Below are 17655 nucleotides of genomic sequence, written 5' to 3' on the forward strand. Positions count from 1 at the left end.
TTAGTTTTGTTTGTTTGTCTCACAGGAGAGACAGGGCAGCAACTTTTTAATTGGAAGTTGGAGAACCGGGGGAGGGGACCGTATAGAAATTCAGATTTTCTATTTTATGACACACTGTATTTTCATTCTTAAAACTGATACAGAGTGATTTGTGAACACATTTTGAGCATTTTTTGAATCAGGACCATGCCTCTACGACAAATGGTTGATGAGATAACGGCCCCATTAGGACTTGCAGGACACCCTTTATATAAAAATAACGTGCACAGATGACTTGCACAGATTCGCTGATTCATCCTCGCCGAGCCGAAACCACTGAAAGTATAAACATGAAATTTGGTCGGTGGTTCTATTATATTCTCTATATTCTTCTATTATATTTATATTATACTCTTCTATTATATTTATATTATACTCTTCTATTATATTTATATTATACTCTTCTATTATATTTATATTATACTCTTCTATTATATTTATATTATACTCTTCTATTATATTTATATTATACTCTTCTATTATATTTATATTATACTCTTCTATTATAGTTCTCTATAATGCAGAGACTCACTAAGAAGTAGTTTTAAAAACTCAACCCCCCCCCCAAGAGAAGGTCATAAGAGGGTTCAAAGTTCATATAAGTTACATAGAAATCATTACTAACCCAGAACCGCTGAAGCTATAAATATGAAATTTGGTCGATTGTTTTATTTTATAATGTAGAAACTCTCTATATAAGAGGGAGAGAGAGAAGGGATTTTTCAAAATTATACCCCAAAGGAGTCTTAATTAAGAGTTTTCAGGTTACCAAATCCACGCGGGCGAAGCCACCGGTTACAGCTAGTTCTTTATGAAGCAATCAATGTTATGCAAACATCCACAGATAATGCTTATATAGACAAATATAAATAATATATCGTCCGTATCTTTTCCTCTAAAATAATTTGAATTTAGAAGTTGGCAAAGTAAACACAAACTTTTGTTTCGCCATATAACATACAATCGGAGAACAAACGTGTGTCACTCGCTTTACAGTCATAACGGGCAGAATGAATAAATTGCCCTTCATTTTTTAAAAGTAAAAATATCAGAGATTTAATCCTTGCCCTATTTTCTACAAAGATTTAAAATAAATTGTCAAAAAATATCCATTTTTGTGATAGTAAACAAAAAAAATTACGAAAATAGATCATAAAATCCCCCAATTAACGAAATACATTTACATACAATTGCGTACTTTTTTTTTGTCGTAAATTTAGGTCAAGTCTAGGGTAAAAATAATAATAATAACAATAAATATAAAAAGTCTACTAATGTGTGTTTGAAGAAGGTGGTCGGACCGGTTTCAGTCGATTTACGTTTTCAACTCCTTACGTTCTCTGATGCACCAAAATGATCCTTTTCGAATTGATGGCGTGATTAGCTCTCGGGAAACAAAAGAGTTGTTTTTGTTGATTGCTGTTGTGTCATCATTTTGTTCAAGGCACCAGACTGGTTATTAAGGCGTAGAATGAATCTGGCATGAAGTATTTCACCATTGTGAAAAGGTGCCATCCTAAAAGAAGACTTGCTTGTCAGAGAAATCGCCGAGAGATCTCGAGATTAATTGCGTGGCGTTAATTGTTACAATCGTATGCAGTTCATGGTGACTGTATGAATAGGCCAGATAAAACTTTTGCTGTCTTTGAGCTACCAAAGGGAAAATATAAGAGAAAACAAAAGAGTTTTTTTTTTTTTTTATACTTAGTATTCTTATTTATGCTGTCAAGATCATTTTTCCGACTCTGCGGTTCCACTGAATGTAATCTCGTTAATTATTATTTTTCTACCGCATAAAACAATGTTGATGAAATCAATACCGTGAGTGAGAGTTTAAATTTTGAACAAAGATTTTGGTGGGAAAAATTGATATCGTTACACCGACAAAGAACGACGGGAAAGGCGTGACTCTTCTAAATTCGATATTTCTTTCCTTCTTGATATTAGGATTTCATTTTGTATCAGTGTACTAGTACCGACACCTGTATTTGGGACCCCTAAATCTACTTGCGAGCAACTCTACTATCAGGACTTTGTGTGTGTGAGAATCGGGTCTATCAAGTTAATTAATGATGATGAATTCGATCGATTCCCTGCTAGAATGTTATCAGCTTTTCCCCTTGTGAAAGAAGACAAGCCTTAAAACAGGGTTGTATAACCTGCGGCCCACTAAGGGATAGCATGGGTGTCGGTCGATCGTCCTCACTCTGAATCGTTTTTCAGAAAAAATGAGTGGAGTGCCCTCACCGAATTCAGAGAAAGGCAGGTCGTTTGCTCTCTTCCCCTAATTTTTTATTACGGCAGGTAAACCCTTCATCTAAATCATGGGGGGGCCAACCCGCAGCGCGCTGTGCCACGAATGGCATGCCATGGTGTCAGGAGTGGCACGTGGAAAAAGTAAAGAAATTGTATAACATTTTTCAATCAAAGAAATTCTCTCTAAACTTTTAAACAATTCTTTTTATATATATACTAGCTATAATACCCGGCGTTGCCCGGGTTTTCTTCAATGAGGCTGTTTGGATCACGTGATATCTCCCTCTTTCTTTGAGGGACATGCAAACCGTGTCTAAGTTAACCAATATGGCGACTTCCTGCGCGACTTCATGAAATAAACAAATCTAGATTTAAAGGAACATAGAAACGAATATATATTTTTTTCTTTTTTAAGGGGTGCTAGGTATTTCGATCCCCCTCCCCCCCCCCCCTGAACAAGTTATCTATTTCTGCCTGTTTCAGCTTTCAAAAATGCTTAATTGAAGCTGTGGAATTTCTTCGATGTACTTTACGGGCCCATAATTCATTTTAAAACATCCTAAACAATGAATTAATGCAGTTGAATATCAAAAGACAATACGGAGACATTAATTTTCATGCTTGAGAAGATCTAAATAAAAAGTTGAAATCAATGTTATTGCATGAATGTCCAACTCAAAAGTAGGTCCGGCTAATTACTTCATATTTGATCTCCTGGGCTTCGTATATCTCTAATCGAACTCAATATTTCAGAAATCTAGAATTCAATACAATTTTTAAAATTATGTATGTGACAGAAAACTCCACAAAATTTCAGCATTTCTACAGTAAAATCGACAATTTTAACACTGATTTCTATGGGGCATCATCCTTTGCCTTACTCTCAAAGTAATGCTGATGATGGTGTCTATTCAAAAGGCTCTCATTACTGGGAGGATTGAATAAAGTGGCAAACCATTATAAAGGCATAAATATTATACATATACGTACAGCATTAAAGAAGTGACAAACCGTTGTAAAGGCATATACACGTCTGAAACGCATTGCTAGGGAACCACGGTAACCAAAGTAAACGTTCGGAAAGTGATTGTTGAGGCCCAAAAACCATTGTTGCCGGACAGTTTTTTGCCCATTTAGGGCATTTGCCCTGGTCTGACGAAATTTTAAAGTAGCCTATCGTTTAAGTCGGGTTCCATTTGGTATATATGCAAAATTTGGTTACGATCGATCTAAAATTGTAGATTCGTATAGAGAACATACACACACACAGAAAATCAATTTTATATATATAGATGAATGATGGTTCTGTGTAGGCTGCAGAACCGATATTTAGTATGGTAGACACTCTTAGAATAATATCTATGTGATGACTGTCTATATTCAATGCGTTTTTGTTCGATTTTTCGTCTTTCGGCATAGTTGCTGGACGTCCCATATGTGCGAGATTCAGGATCGTCTGCATAAGGGTGACATGCATCGCATGATACAATGTAAATGTATCATTCAATGCATGCCCCCCCCCCAATCATATCCACGAATTGGAGGGGAGGGGCCCAAGCAAGCGCCCTGAACCTGTTTCCGATGCCTATGTTCAACATAGTAGAGTTAATATGAACTTTTCTATACCGATTTACTGTACGTACCTACATTGCGATAATCGAATTCATCATTCACAAATGAAAACAATTTAGAACTCACAAGAGAGAGTGACGAACTGAAGATTTTTTCGAAAATAAGAGGACAACTGAACAATATTTTGCTGAAACAAGAGAATGTCCGTGCCCCGTAAAAAACGGGATTTATAGTCTGCATGATGAAATTTGTAGAGTGGCACGCGTATCGAAAATAATTTTAGTTGTGGTACAACTTGGAGAAAGGTTGTACACCCCTGATCTAAATTATTGTTAAACAGATTATCCTTAGTCGGACAGCAAGTGAAACGTCGTTCATCCCTCTTTTTTCTATCATGATATGCGACAGTTGATAAAGGTACAAAAGTGACCCCCCCCCCCCAAACTAATTTCGTCCGAAATATTTTTAATTTCCTGGGAGTTTATGCTTATTTCATAGAAATTAATGCGTTTTCATTCATCTTCATTACTACATCATACGGGACCGTACATGGACGGTCGTTATGGAAGGTAAAAACCATCGTATGGATAGCAGAGCGTGACATCATCCTCTAGTGGCAGTGTCAGAAGTTGCGAGCTTTGGCCTGAGTTAGGTCCGACCGTCCATGTACGGTTCCGTTTTCGCCCTTCGTTACTCTATATGTATATACGCTACGAAATATATGCAACGGGCACCAAATTTTAAAACGTTATTTCAGTGGTTAAGGCCCATAAAAGCAGAAAAGACATCCCCTATATTAACCGATATTCTCTGTATCCGATTTTTTTAATAAGCGGGCGTGACGTGCTTGATCAAAATGACCAAGCGTCCTCCTGTAAATTAATGGGGGGGGGGGGGAGAGAGAGAATTGTTTTTTTCCGATAACAAAAATGATATAAAGAGTAAACCCATCATCAAAATTTACACGCGTAAAATCAAGAGGTGTCATCTAAAGTCAAAGATGTATACCGCTGAAAAACTAAACTAATTTATCATAGAGCAGTATTCAATTAGGGGCTATTTAAGTATTACGTAAGCAGATTTTCAGCCATTTTTGATCCCCTCGTCAACAAAAGTCAGCAAAACACTGCCCCCCCCCTCCCCGCAAAATTTCGTCAGCAGCTTAGGATATGTACACAACGAATACACAGCACATTCCAACATGCCGCAATTCGTTAAAAGTCCCTCAGCGAAATGTTCAAGAGGTACTTGTGCAGTATAGTAGTAGCGTACACTTCGTGTGCATCGCATGAGCATGTTGTGTTTCTAACAACTATTTTATTCGGTTACAGGAGTTGATGTGACAGCCAATCAAGACGAAATATCTGATCACGAAATATTCCAGCTTGAGCACGAAATAGCCACTGGCAGATGGTACGTTCGAACAATGCAAGACAAATACTGGAGTCTGCAGAGCAGTTCTGGGATACAGGCTAATGCTGACAAAGGGTATGTATAAGCAATAAAAATATCAATCAATGAAATCACTTGAAAACTAAAAATTATTTTGCTTCCAGAAGGTTTATGACATTCCTAAACACTGATCTTTCTTTTCCGTGACCGTGCATTTCAAAATGTATGACTACTGTATAGTACATGCAACAGTGCACGCTACTTGACTATTCATAACACAAACCCTTTTGTCCGTATTTCATGCACAGGTCGGCTAACAGCCTGTTCCGCTTGGAATGGCAAGAAGACGGCAGCGTCAGCTTCGTAGCAAACAACGGCAAATACGTCTGTGCTAAGAAGAGCGGACACTTGTACGCCAACGGGGATTGCGCCTCGGGTGATGGAGGTGACAACGCTCGATTCTATTTCTATCTGATTAATCGGCCCTGCCTCGTTCTCAAGTGCGAACAGGGCTTCGTGGGCCGAAAGAGCCAGGCTTCGCCGAAGCTCGAATGCAACAAGGCTTCCTATGAAACCATCATAGTCGAACGAGATGAAAAGGGCCTGTGCTTTTTCAAAGGTACGTAGTCAAATAGCAGGTCGTTCAAAAAATTACAATATAATAATTAAAGTTCTGAGCTGTCTACAACCGTACCTATTTATCAGAAAGCTATGAATATTCGGGAGCGTTGTAATGATGCGATGAAAAGGAAATTGGGAGGGGGGGGGGGGAAAAGAAATCGCTTTCGAAAACATTCACAAGTATTACTACTTAATCGTACATGCATCTCGTAAACATTCCTCTGGAGAACTTCTAACGAATTGGTACATGCCGGAACGTGTTGCGTGTGCTTATATGCGCAGTTATATTGTTAGTTATGCTTGTTCCGTGTTATTCTAGTTGTACCACCTGTCATCCATATTTTGAAGTGAAAATGACAATTTTTCATGTTATGTAACTATTGTGTTGAACGTTTACCTGTTCTCTGCGGAGACTTTCTCAAATGAGAGACCGACTCGCATTCACGCCTCGAACCTTCACCTGTCACTAGAAGGAATTTCTTTATGATACCGCAATAACGTTCCTAACCTTTCATGCATCAAGTGGAAATGCATAGGAGGCCTTCGAACCTCTAGAAAGACTTTGTTATATAATAAATACGGTTCCAGAGGGAGGCGATCGCCTTTTCCAAGAACCAGATAATGCGTGGGAAATCGGTCTGTCCCGTAAAACACGAGATGATCCAACAAACCTACACAATAAGCTGCTCTTACCAACACATCCAGATATGCATAACAGACACGCATCAAAAGTATGAGGTGTGTGTACCTCTAGAACAGCTTGAGCACAGTTGGGGTACTACAAGCTTCATGGCTGGATATCTGAACATCATCAGCAGAACACTGTCCATTCCAATTTCATTAATGAAACCGAGTTTGCTAAAATTTGTTCTGTTAGTGAAACTCCTACGATTTGCAGGAAATTTTTAGTCTTCGGTGAGCTTCGGGAATTCTACTCCTATCTCTTCATTAAGACGTTCCTACATAGCTTTCTGATGAATAACTGCGGCTGTCGGCAACTCAGAACAGGTAACTTTAATTTTAGACACCCTTTATAATTGGAGAAATAAAGGTCTGAAAAACAAAAACACCTGAATTTCGACACGGAAGGTTTCCGTTCCATATTCAAGTATTATTGCGTTCACATCGACTTGATAGCCCCGATTCAAGTTTAGCGCTGACCACCGTTACTACTCTTTATTTTAAAATGTCCATGCTATTTCGTTCTGAAATAGACATTCATGTGAGAATATACTGCATGTATTCTTTTCCTCCACTTACAAAAAAACCCGTCAAAAGCAAAAAAATTCCACGGAAATTGAGATATAGCATTACGTATAATACGGCATTTAATCAAAGAATATCCGGCACGTGACGAAAACGTTGTATAATCTCTTCGAGTACAAAAAACAGCACATTTTTCGATCCGTTTATCAACTTACAATCTCTCACTATAATCCAGATACAACGCTTTTATGCATTCTAAAACTCGTTAAAAAAAAATCCCAAGGGTGCTTTGTCATTGTAATCATGGTCTAGAATTAGGTAAGAACGCGAGTCCTTCGGTGGGAAAAATAACGGATAAAAGATTCATCTACTATTTATCTACATGCCATCACGGAAATGCACTATATTTTTGTAAGCATGTATGGAAAAAAAAATCCTTTATAATGTGGCGCAATGTATTTTGAAGCATTTTATACTCTTTTTTTAAACAAAATATAAATCACATGAAACAACCCGTTCAGGCTCACATTAACGGTGCTTTCAATCCGGGATGTACGAACGATCATGATTATAATGGGTGTTCTTGAATACCGTGCCTGCTTTTACACTAAAAATGAAAAATACAACCAGCCCATTAGAACGAGAAGTGCTTATAACGAGTGATTGTCAAAAACAACTAATGTTAAAGATACAAAAACTACTCTATACAGGGTGTAACTAAACTGATTGTCAGAACTGTAAGGGGTGATAGAAATCGCCAAAAGAAACACACACACACAACTTTCATCATACAACGTGGGGTCGGAAAAAGGAAGAGGCGAGCCGCAAGAGGGTGCCTGCGTGGTGAAAATATAACGGTAAAATGTACACAGTAAAGACGAATAATAATAATTTATTGAGGGAAGAAAAGAAAAAATACAATATATATACATACAATATTCTACTCAAGGAATCGCTTGAAATGTCCAGAAGTATACAAACATAAATTTTCCTGTGGTGGTAAACACTTTCACATAATAACATGTGCTAAACAAAAAACACAAAAGACTGGGCGTACCCAGCGAAGAGAAGAGAAATTAAAGTAAAGTAATTGACACACAGCACAGATGTATCAATTTAGTATCGGTAAGTTGCCCCCATCTCTAGTTCAGATCCTGGATACGTCCTTGCAAATAGACACAAATATTACAGAGGCCTTGGTGTGACAACAGGGCCGTCTTTAGAGCATCATGGGCCCCCGGGCCAAGTGATTTTTCTGAGGCCCTACTAGGCAAATTCTCGAAAATTTCAACCAGATCTCATTTTTGTGAGGCCCCTCTTCTCTTGAGGCCCCTGGGCCGTGCCCGAGTGAGTCCATGCCTTAAGACGGCACTGCGTGACAACACTGTATACAGGGGCTGAGAAGTACCTTCTTATGTACTAAGGACTAATAAAGAATCTTTATTATAGAAAACTTTGCAACAAATGCTCAAACGAGCGGCCTTCAGCTGCAATACAGGCGTCACATCCGTGACGGGTAGCAGCTGAATGACTGCTTCTGCGGAAGACGACGTTTCATCCACTCCAGAGAAAATGCCCTCTCGCTACTCGCCGCTTGCTTCCCGACACTTCATTGTTTGGTGAAAGTGACCCCTTACAGTTCTGATCATTAGTTTAGCTACACCCTGTACAGCGAGTTGAAAACTAAAGCTTTCACTTCACTACAACGTCAAAAAATTCTCCAAAATGTTCAACCCCTCCTTGAAAAATTGAACTAAAAGCATGGGTTATACTATCTTTCATCATCGCGCATGCTTTTTGTAAACATTGCTTAGAGTGCGAGATGATATTTCTACCACCCCCGAGCCCAATGTGTGAAGGGGAAGACTTTTTTCGGATATTATGCCGAGGTGAACTCAGAACAAAACGTCTACCGGTCTCCACCGGAAAGCGAACCCGGCCCTCTTGCAAACCGGGCATGCACGCTATCCGTATACACCTAAAGCCTCCTAGATACTAAAGATAGATTAACCCTTCAATGCACAGTGTAGCTCAACAAAAAATCGACCAGTCGATAATCATTTGTTCCACTGATTGAAAAAAAAAACAAATTTTTTTCCCCTCGTGTCTGCAGAAACTAATGATATTTGAAAATTAATTTTTCAACAGAGTTAATTTCAAATTACACACAAATTGCGATCTTTATTTTTTTTTTCTTATATATATATAATTAGCTTTTCTCTTCCATCAGGCTCTAACGGAAAGTACTGGAATATATCGGAAGACGGGACCATATCAGTTGACGCGGATGTGAGGCAAGGTTTCTACATTGAACTCCGGGAACCATCCAAGCTTTGTCTAAAGACCTCCCACGGAAGTTACGTCATGGCCGACAAGAATGGCACGTTTAAAGTTAACGGAGGCGATTTCAACACGGCAACCTGGTGGGAATATTAGCGAGAGAAACAAACGCTTATAATTGAAAAGTTAATCTGCTTTCGTCCTAATATACAAACGTCTAAAACGTTACCCTTTCCTTTCTCAACATTTTGACTCTTCAAATCAGCGTTTTTTTCCAAACTTTTTTGTCCCTGAATAAATATAGCGAAAGTATCCTAAACCATCACTATTTTTCACGAAACCCTCAGCAATGTATCGAATAACCCCAGGCACTCACATAAGGACGCTGATTTGAATGAAAGAAATAATTTTTCAGTTCAGAAGAAATTGTTTCCTCAAAATAAAATGCAGTCTTTATAAAAGAGGTGTAAGTATTATATTCAAATGAATATTTTTATGTATGTAAGGTAGGTATGAAACTTGGAATTGGAATTGGGACGGAATTATTTAAGCACGAATCAAAAAGACATTTCATTCATGTTGCTAATATTCATCAAAGTTCATATGGTGCATGAGTCAACGAACAAACGATCAAAAAGAACTTTATTACATCAATCTACACTCTACAGTATAGATGGTACGATAAAAATTTAAAATGTGCGAGTCCATGTACTTTTTTGCCACTCGCTAATGCTTTGAAATGTACAGGATGTCCCCAAAATTTATAAATAGTTTAAAAATTCACAAAAATTGAAGAAATTAGTATATTTGAATGCGGTTTGCAAAAAAGTTATTCTCACAAAGAGGAAATTTTTTTGGTAAAGAATTAGTTCAAATTTTTGTAAATAGAGGGCGCTGCACATAAGCAAATCGGGGGGGGGGGGTAACTGTACCTGAACCTTTCTCCAATAACTTTTGTGTTTGAAACATTTATAAAGTTTAGCCAGCAATTCGTGGCTTAGGTAAAAACTTCACCAATAGTGCTTTATCCACCGATCATCAACATGCGTGAAAGTTTGTGTGCGCGAAAATGATTTGATTATGCGAACACCAGTAACAAAAAAATTCAGAAATGAGCTGTTAATCGCACATAATTTTATAGGACTCTGATTTGCATATTTCTAGTGATGTTTTTATGCAGCGCCCTCTATTGACAAAAATTAAGCACTTGTTTGTTTTCTATGCCAATCCCTCCCCCTTCGTGAGAATAATTTTTTCGCAAACCGTATTCGGAAAAAAAAATCCATTCCTTCAATTTTTATGAATTATATATGTATATTATATTTTATGAAACTATTTACAAATTTATGGGACATCATGTATTAGGTGAAGTAAGCCAATAAATCCGTCCATGAAATTTTCCTTTGGGTTGAGAAACTAATACAATGGCAACAAGGAAATTTCGTTAAACGGTTAGAGGTACTTTTTAAAAATGTATATATTTCATGAGAGATCTGTGCGCACAAGTTAGTATATTTTTCCCCCCGCAAAAAAAAAATGTGCACAAGAAATTTCACGAACTCTCCAAAATTGAATTTGCTTCGTAATAAAAATAAAACCAAAACTAATACAATGAAAATGCAACATTTTACATGATTTCTGTTGAAGATAGTCATCTCGAGTAAAAAAAAATGTTATTTCCACCAAAGAGCCATTGTTTTCTATATGACCATTTTTTTATATGAATTTATCGGCATACTTGGGTTTCCTACGAAACTGGTTATTGTCTATTTGTGTGATGTTTTTGAATATATATATATATATACAATTTTATATATTTCATAGATACATATTTAATTTTTTTTCCCCCACGTTAGTTTTTTAAAATAATATTTTTACTTGCATATTATTGCACGCTTTTATATGAATGTTTTAGTGTTGCGATTCATTATACATTGTGGAATTTGTGAAAGATGCTTTTTGTGTTTGTTCAAATTAATATAGTGGCGTGTGCATTTTTTTTTTCTCGAAAAATATGTGATAAATAAAAAAATTTTTACATGGTTTCGGTGTCAATTTAGTTTAATAAGTTACAAAACAATTGGTGAATAATAATAAAATACAGTGAAACTTCAGTTTACTAATATAATTTGTTCAGTAAATGTGCTCATAATATAAAACACCCAGAAATCTAAGCGAGGTTCCCCATAAGAAATAATAGGAATTCAAATGATATGTTCCACAACCCTCAAGCCATCTACGCTTCTTTTCAAAGATAAAATGCAGGTTGATTTATTTCACGATATTGTATTTTTACTTATTTCGTATTGAAGGCTTGGGTATTTTTCGGAAGGATTACAAAAGAGCAGAAGCTCGACTTTGAAATCCCTACTCTTTAATTACTTGATTCGATATTGATAACCCTGCTTTTATTCAATCTCAAAAACTATCTAATATAGTTACATAGCTCCCAACTTTGGAGAATGAGACTTTGGGGGGGTTTTCACTTGGATCCAAATTTCATACAAAAACAAATATAAAAAGGAATTTTCATTTAAAAAATAAAATTGTAGGGATTTTTCCTCTTTGTAAAAAACATCTTGTAAGCCATCGCGATTAGCGCCATGGTCACCACCCAGTAGGTTAAATTATCTGTCATTACTACTCTCAAATCAAATCATGCTAACAAAAACAATTGCCATCAGATTCAAAATGAGACATACAGACTTGACAGGACATATGATCAAAGCAAATACAAATCATCTCACCAATTTAGGATGTCAAAAGGCGGTAAGTCTGTATTTCCTTCCCACAAAAGTAAGGATTTCATCCAGAACTAATAGCTCATGAATGACAGGCCAACAGAGAGTGACAATGCAGAGAAATATGTCCTCTCCACACTTGATAATACAAGATTCCTCAAAAAAATGGTTACACTTTGAGAGACGATTTTAGGAAGAAAATTCATCTCTGCCCATGGAGGTAGAATTGAATTTCACACCAGTTTACAGGATGAGGAAACATTTTTGAGAGAAAGGAAGGGTATAATAAACAATCATACCTCCCATCCGGGTTCTAGGCTATCTTTGACTGGTGCCTCTAAAGCGAATTTAGTGTGAAAAACAAAAAAAATTATAAGAATCATCCTGGGCCCCAGTGCTAGATCTCTGTCAGCCCACCCTTTGGGAGGCCATGAAAAAACATAACATATTTATAATGCTACTGTTTTTGTGCAGTGCGGCTCACTGACACCCACCTTTCTCGCAGGACATGTGACTCATGACTGTTGTGACAACATTAAAATCTATCTGTTACTAAACAAATAAGAGCAATCTAAGCAGGATTTACCCCATATAATTGAGTAATTTCATTCTATCAAAAACTTTATTACAGAGAAATAGTTTTCGATAGAATAAATGCATGATTTTTACAGTGAGAATTCAGTTAGACCAGTCAGGCAAATGAATCAAGAGATCGAACGCCATAAATAGGTTGTTCTTCTTTAATTAAAACAAATAAACATATCTTTGAAGACAAGTCAGCAAATGGAAGCCTATATTTGTTGTGCAGTAACTTATTTCTGACAAAAATATGAGAAGCTATATTCACATCAACTGTACAATTCAAATGGAAAATATCACAGAAAAAATGCTTGTTCAAGAACAAATCATGAAATTTCAGCAATCAAATAATGGCATCGGGAAGAGTAGAATGAAATTAAAAAAAACTCCACATGTTACACATGGAAAACAAAAGCTCAGCAGCAGGGAGGAAAAAAAAGGTTCTAATATAAAATTATACCATCCTTGCAAACACTGGATTTCTGAAACATGTTCGGAGTAGGCTGAGTCGTCTTTGAGTTCTTATTGAGCAGCGTCTCCGTTTTGATGAAACCGTTAATCTCAGGAACTGCATGAGACTTTGAGGCATACCCATTCGACATGGAAAAGTCAATATATTCATCAGGAAGTAAAACCACCTCAAGTTCCACAAAGTTATGCAAGCGCATGACGTCCTTGTCTTTCCTCAAAATGGTATTTGGAAGCTTCCGCAACTTGACAACCTGGAACCGCATGGGAAACATTAGTATTTCAAACTGAGTGCATAATATTGAAACTTTTTATTAAAAACTTCAAGCAATTAGCACATTTGCATTGGGCTATTTTTTCTAAATCTTATGCAAGTTTTATACTTAATGTTATTAATAATTATTATATTATACAGTCGAATCTCGTTATAACGAACTCCAAGAGACCGGAGAAATCACTTTGTTTTAACAAAATTTCGTTATAAAGGAATTCCAGGTTTTTCCATTGTTCCTATATAAACTTATCTGGAGATTGGAAAAAGTGTTCATTTAAATGAGATTTTCACTATAACGGTATTCAACTATAGTACTTATTTAATGTCTCACTTATATAAAATGATGTAAAGATATTTCAACCCATAAGTAAAATGAGAATTCCCATTTCCTGACGGCAAAGCTTATTTTAAAAAAATTAGAATTTTCATTTCCTAATGTGAATGTGTTAATGATGAAAATGGAATTACTTTCTGCATGTTGACCTCTAGTTCTGCACAGCATGTCTTCAGCAAATTCGAAAATGTAAGGTCCCTGACTGGAATTTCTACCTCAATGAAATCTTGGTTCGGAGGATTTGATGTCCTAACTTTAACCACCAATTCTAGAAAAAAATAAATATTTTAGGGGGAAAAACTACTTACTGGCAATGTTAATGTGCAGGGCATTTGAAAAACAGACACACATACACATACAATTTTCACAAATTATTTGTCCATTGACATTGTGCAGAAAATACAACACGTGCCTTGTTCACAGCTGCCATAAACTTTAGTCTCCCCAGCTGAAGTTGTTGCACATTCAGACACATCTACTTTGTAAGCAAGAGGAGGATTAACCAGATAATTTGGTTTTATCGGGAGTGGAGACGAAGGCTGAGAGCTCCTTTCATTGGTATTGTTTTCACTTTCAAATTTGCCTGAAATACAAATGTAAATGCTCCAGCAAAACAACATATAAAAAGAATTGGCACAAAAAAGAGCACAGTATTTACTCAAATCTCATTTTACATATCGTATTTACTCAGAAAACATCTATACTTTCTTTTCAATTAGTGACAATGAAGTACAGCCAATGATTCTGATATGAACCGAGATCAACAGATTTGATTATGGAAGCAAAAGATGCACGTTAGATTTGAGTCATTTTGGCAATGACCTTTCTACTCGTACGAAATGAAACAGTATTAAATAAATATTGTGTGTGACCTTCATGTATTCCCAAGAGATCCGCAAGATCTGTCAGGAAATTGGTTAGTGCCAGTAGACATCCGAAACCCAGATTCAAACCCAAACCTGCAGTCAGAGACTAGCTCCCTAACCACTGCACTGCCAGGCAGCTGTTTCATATGAAAATTTCATTACATACTCATTTTGCTTCATCCATGAAATTCTTTCATTCTCAGATATGCCCTAAACATTTTGCACAGGAGAAAATCTGACGCTATTCTAAGGTAAACTAGTTAAGTGATTTATTAATCAGTCATTTCAGCATACTGCCATGATGTATACCTGCCATCCCCCTCCTTACATCTGTGCATGCCCTTAAATCCAGTATGTACACAGTTGTATGGGAACCTTGACTCTCTACTAACCTCTTCTCAATGCTTCCTTTGCACAGTGTTTCTGGTGCTGTACTAAAGCTTGATGAATCGAACAAAAAAATTAGGCGACAGGCAAATTTCTTAGGAGCCAAACATATTTTTTTCAATAAAAAAGGCAGAAATAATTTCTTCCTATTCATCCAGGACTTGGCACTACCCCCCTCACCTTCTGTGTTGGTACACAAACTGAAATTATTTCTAGAAATTTTATGTCCAATTTAGTAATCAAACATACATTTTACGACCGAATTAAGCATGCAACTACAAAATAAAACTGAAAAATTGATGATCATTTTACCTCCACTTAACATTTGCTTCATTTCCTCATTATGTGCAACATCAATAGCTGTCTCTCCAGCAGCAGCAGCTAGATGTGGATCTGCTCCACAGGACAGTAGATATCTGGCCATCGTGACATGACCTCGTTTAGCAGCCCAATGAAGTGGAGTCCTATTAGTAAAAGAAAATTTTGAGATTAACAGGTATTAATTATTCCTAGGCTACATGCATTATTTTGCTTTTTTCACCCATGCACACGAATCTCAACCAAGCCACAGTAAGCTGCAGAAGCAATCGTAATGAATGAACGTCAACAATATTTGGTACTTATCAGTTACAGGGCCCACAAATGTTTGGCAACTTGTTACAATTTTGGGTTGTGGCAAATTTTGTCAAGATGACAATGCAAGATGGTGAATGCTTGAATTTTCATGATACTTACATGCTATATAAGTATTGTGTTGTAGGTCAGCCTACTCTCTGCAAATAGACTTTTTCAAATGAGAGGATGGCTCGCATTCCATTCACTGCAAGATGACCAGTGTTTGATTCCCGATAGGCACATGCAACTTTTCTCTCCCAAGTTTATCTTGCCACTGGTATCAAAGAAATTAATGTGTTCAAAAAAATTTAATATGCCCATGTTGGGCAAGTAGTTGGAAAAACTACTCGTGCTCAGTCAAAATTTCTACATGCCCAAATTTGTCCAGCAATAGATTTGTCAAGCCTGTTAAAAAAAGTACCTAATACTTCTCTATTGACTAGAAACACTTTGAATCAGCAAATTGGCATTGGCCCAGCAAGGACGTTATTGACCAAAATCCATTCAGAGGAATCTGTTTTGCTACGCTATAACTGGGACACATTAACTGTGGGTAACTGTTACTTACTGTGAGAGGACGGTGTACCACTTTGGACCTATGCAGGAAATGACTTGGCAAAAAAAAAAAAACTCTTGAGAATCCATTGAACAACCTTTGGCTCAAGAGACAGATTCGCTTCCCTAAGAATATACACCTGCTACATAATAAAAGATCAGCGCCACAAGTGCTGCTATGACATCTAGACGAGTGTGATTAGGAACCATCAATGGGAATCCCCCCCATCGAGAAGCAGTTGATTGACGGTTTAATAATCATCCTATACTATGGTCTATCCCATTGCCTCCTCCTTCAGAAATTTTTTTCTCTTACTACCCCTAACTCAGGTGAACTCATAGTATCCTATATTATACCCATAGCTTCTTTTTCCCTCGACCCCATCACTCACCGGGGGGGAGAATATTGCCCACTTTGGGAAACACTGGTCCATTCTATACATACCATTGAAAACACTTTGATCCCATCCCTTCCAAAACACCTGCATTCTTCCAATGTAAATATCTTCAAGAAATCAAGCCTTTCTTCATAGCTCACGCCTCTTGTGTGCCAACAAGAGCATGCCTAGCTCTTCTCTGCACCCCTTCCCCCGAAACAAGGATATATCGCTCTGTAGGTAAGGTCTCCAAACCCTTGCAGCATACTCCAGTCCAGGAAGAACTAAGCTTTAGAAAAGTGGAAAAATGACTTTAGGAGAACCGGAAGAGACCTTTTATACTATAAAAAAATTTAATTACATATTATTTTATACATATATATCATTTTATAACATGAGACCTTTACACTATATTTGTGATTTATAATTTATGCTTACATAATGATGTGCTGGTATAAATGTGACCATGTGTTTGTTTTTTGTTATCATTTAATAAATTTCCAGATACACGCATCCTTTTTGGGAACGCTTCCATGTCTCTCTGCGATGTGTAGCGGGGTGTGTCCCAATGTTCAATGACCCAAATCGATCAAACACAAATAAATAAGTGCATTTTTTTTGGAGAGGAATAGACATTTAAAATCAAAAACATGTTTATTTTTACCATCCATTGATGCTGTGTTGTACGTTGACGTTGACGCCGGTTTTGAGGAGAGTTCTGGCAGCCTCTTCATCCCCGAAGCACGCCGCTTCCCTCAGCATTTCTTCCGCGTGTTTCACTGGATCCATTTTATGTTGTTATCATTTACTTATCATCCGGTAGAGACTCTCGAAGCCGATCATTCAAAAACCAGTGAGATCATCGCACTCCCCTTTCACTAATTGCAAATATACATCGTCCTCCGCACTTATTACATAAATCAACAGAGCGAAATAAAATCGCTGTTCATTCATTCGGACGACGTTAACTACTTTGGACTTTTCATCAATTTTCAACATTTTTTTTCATTTTTTTAATTTTTGTTTGATAAGTTTCAGCTATAAAGTATTTTAATGAATAAAACTGTCCAATAATTTTTTTTTGATTGAAAAT

General features: G+C 36.9%; 2 protein-coding genes across 2 annotated transcripts in view; one reads left to right on the plus strand and one right to left on the minus strand.

Annotated features, from left to right (window-relative positions):
* Window positions 1-10791, plus strand: part of LOC149090248 (protein singed-like) — a 58980-nt gene extending 48189 nt beyond the window's left edge. The window contains exons 4-6 of the mRNA XM_089233340.1: window positions 5199-5355; window positions 5568-5878; window positions 9317-10791. Of these exons, the coding sequence (XP_089089466.1) occupies window positions 5199-5355; window positions 5568-5878; window positions 9317-9522 (674 nt within the window). The 3' untranslated portion in view covers window positions 9523-10791. The remainder of the gene's footprint in view (window positions 1-5198; window positions 5356-5567; window positions 5879-9316) is intronic.
* Window positions 10792-12833: 2042 nt separating this feature from the next.
* On the minus strand, window positions 12834-17534 carry LOC149090249 (ankyrin repeat domain-containing protein 40-like). Its single transcript, XM_089233354.1, has 5 exons — window positions 17227-17534; window positions 15328-15479; window positions 14175-14345; window positions 13897-14030; window positions 12834-13408 (listed from the first exon to the last, which is right to left on the minus strand). The coding sequence occupies exons 1-5, from the start codon at window positions 17349-17351 to the stop codon at window positions 13130-13132; spliced, it is 861 nt and encodes a 286-aa protein (XP_089089480.1). The 5' UTR covers window positions 17352-17534; the 3' UTR covers window positions 12834-13129.
* Between the last annotated feature and the right edge of the window lie 121 nt (window positions 17535-17655).

Source organism: Pholcus phalangioides, unplaced genomic scaffold, assembly GCF_987345545.1.
Source record: "Pholcus phalangioides strain wild (caught in Gottingen) unplaced genomic scaffold, Ppha-v1.0 ptg000001l_1, whole genome shotgun sequence".
Taxonomy (NCBI): domain Eukaryota; kingdom Metazoa; phylum Arthropoda; class Arachnida; order Araneae; family Pholcidae; genus Pholcus; species Pholcus phalangioides.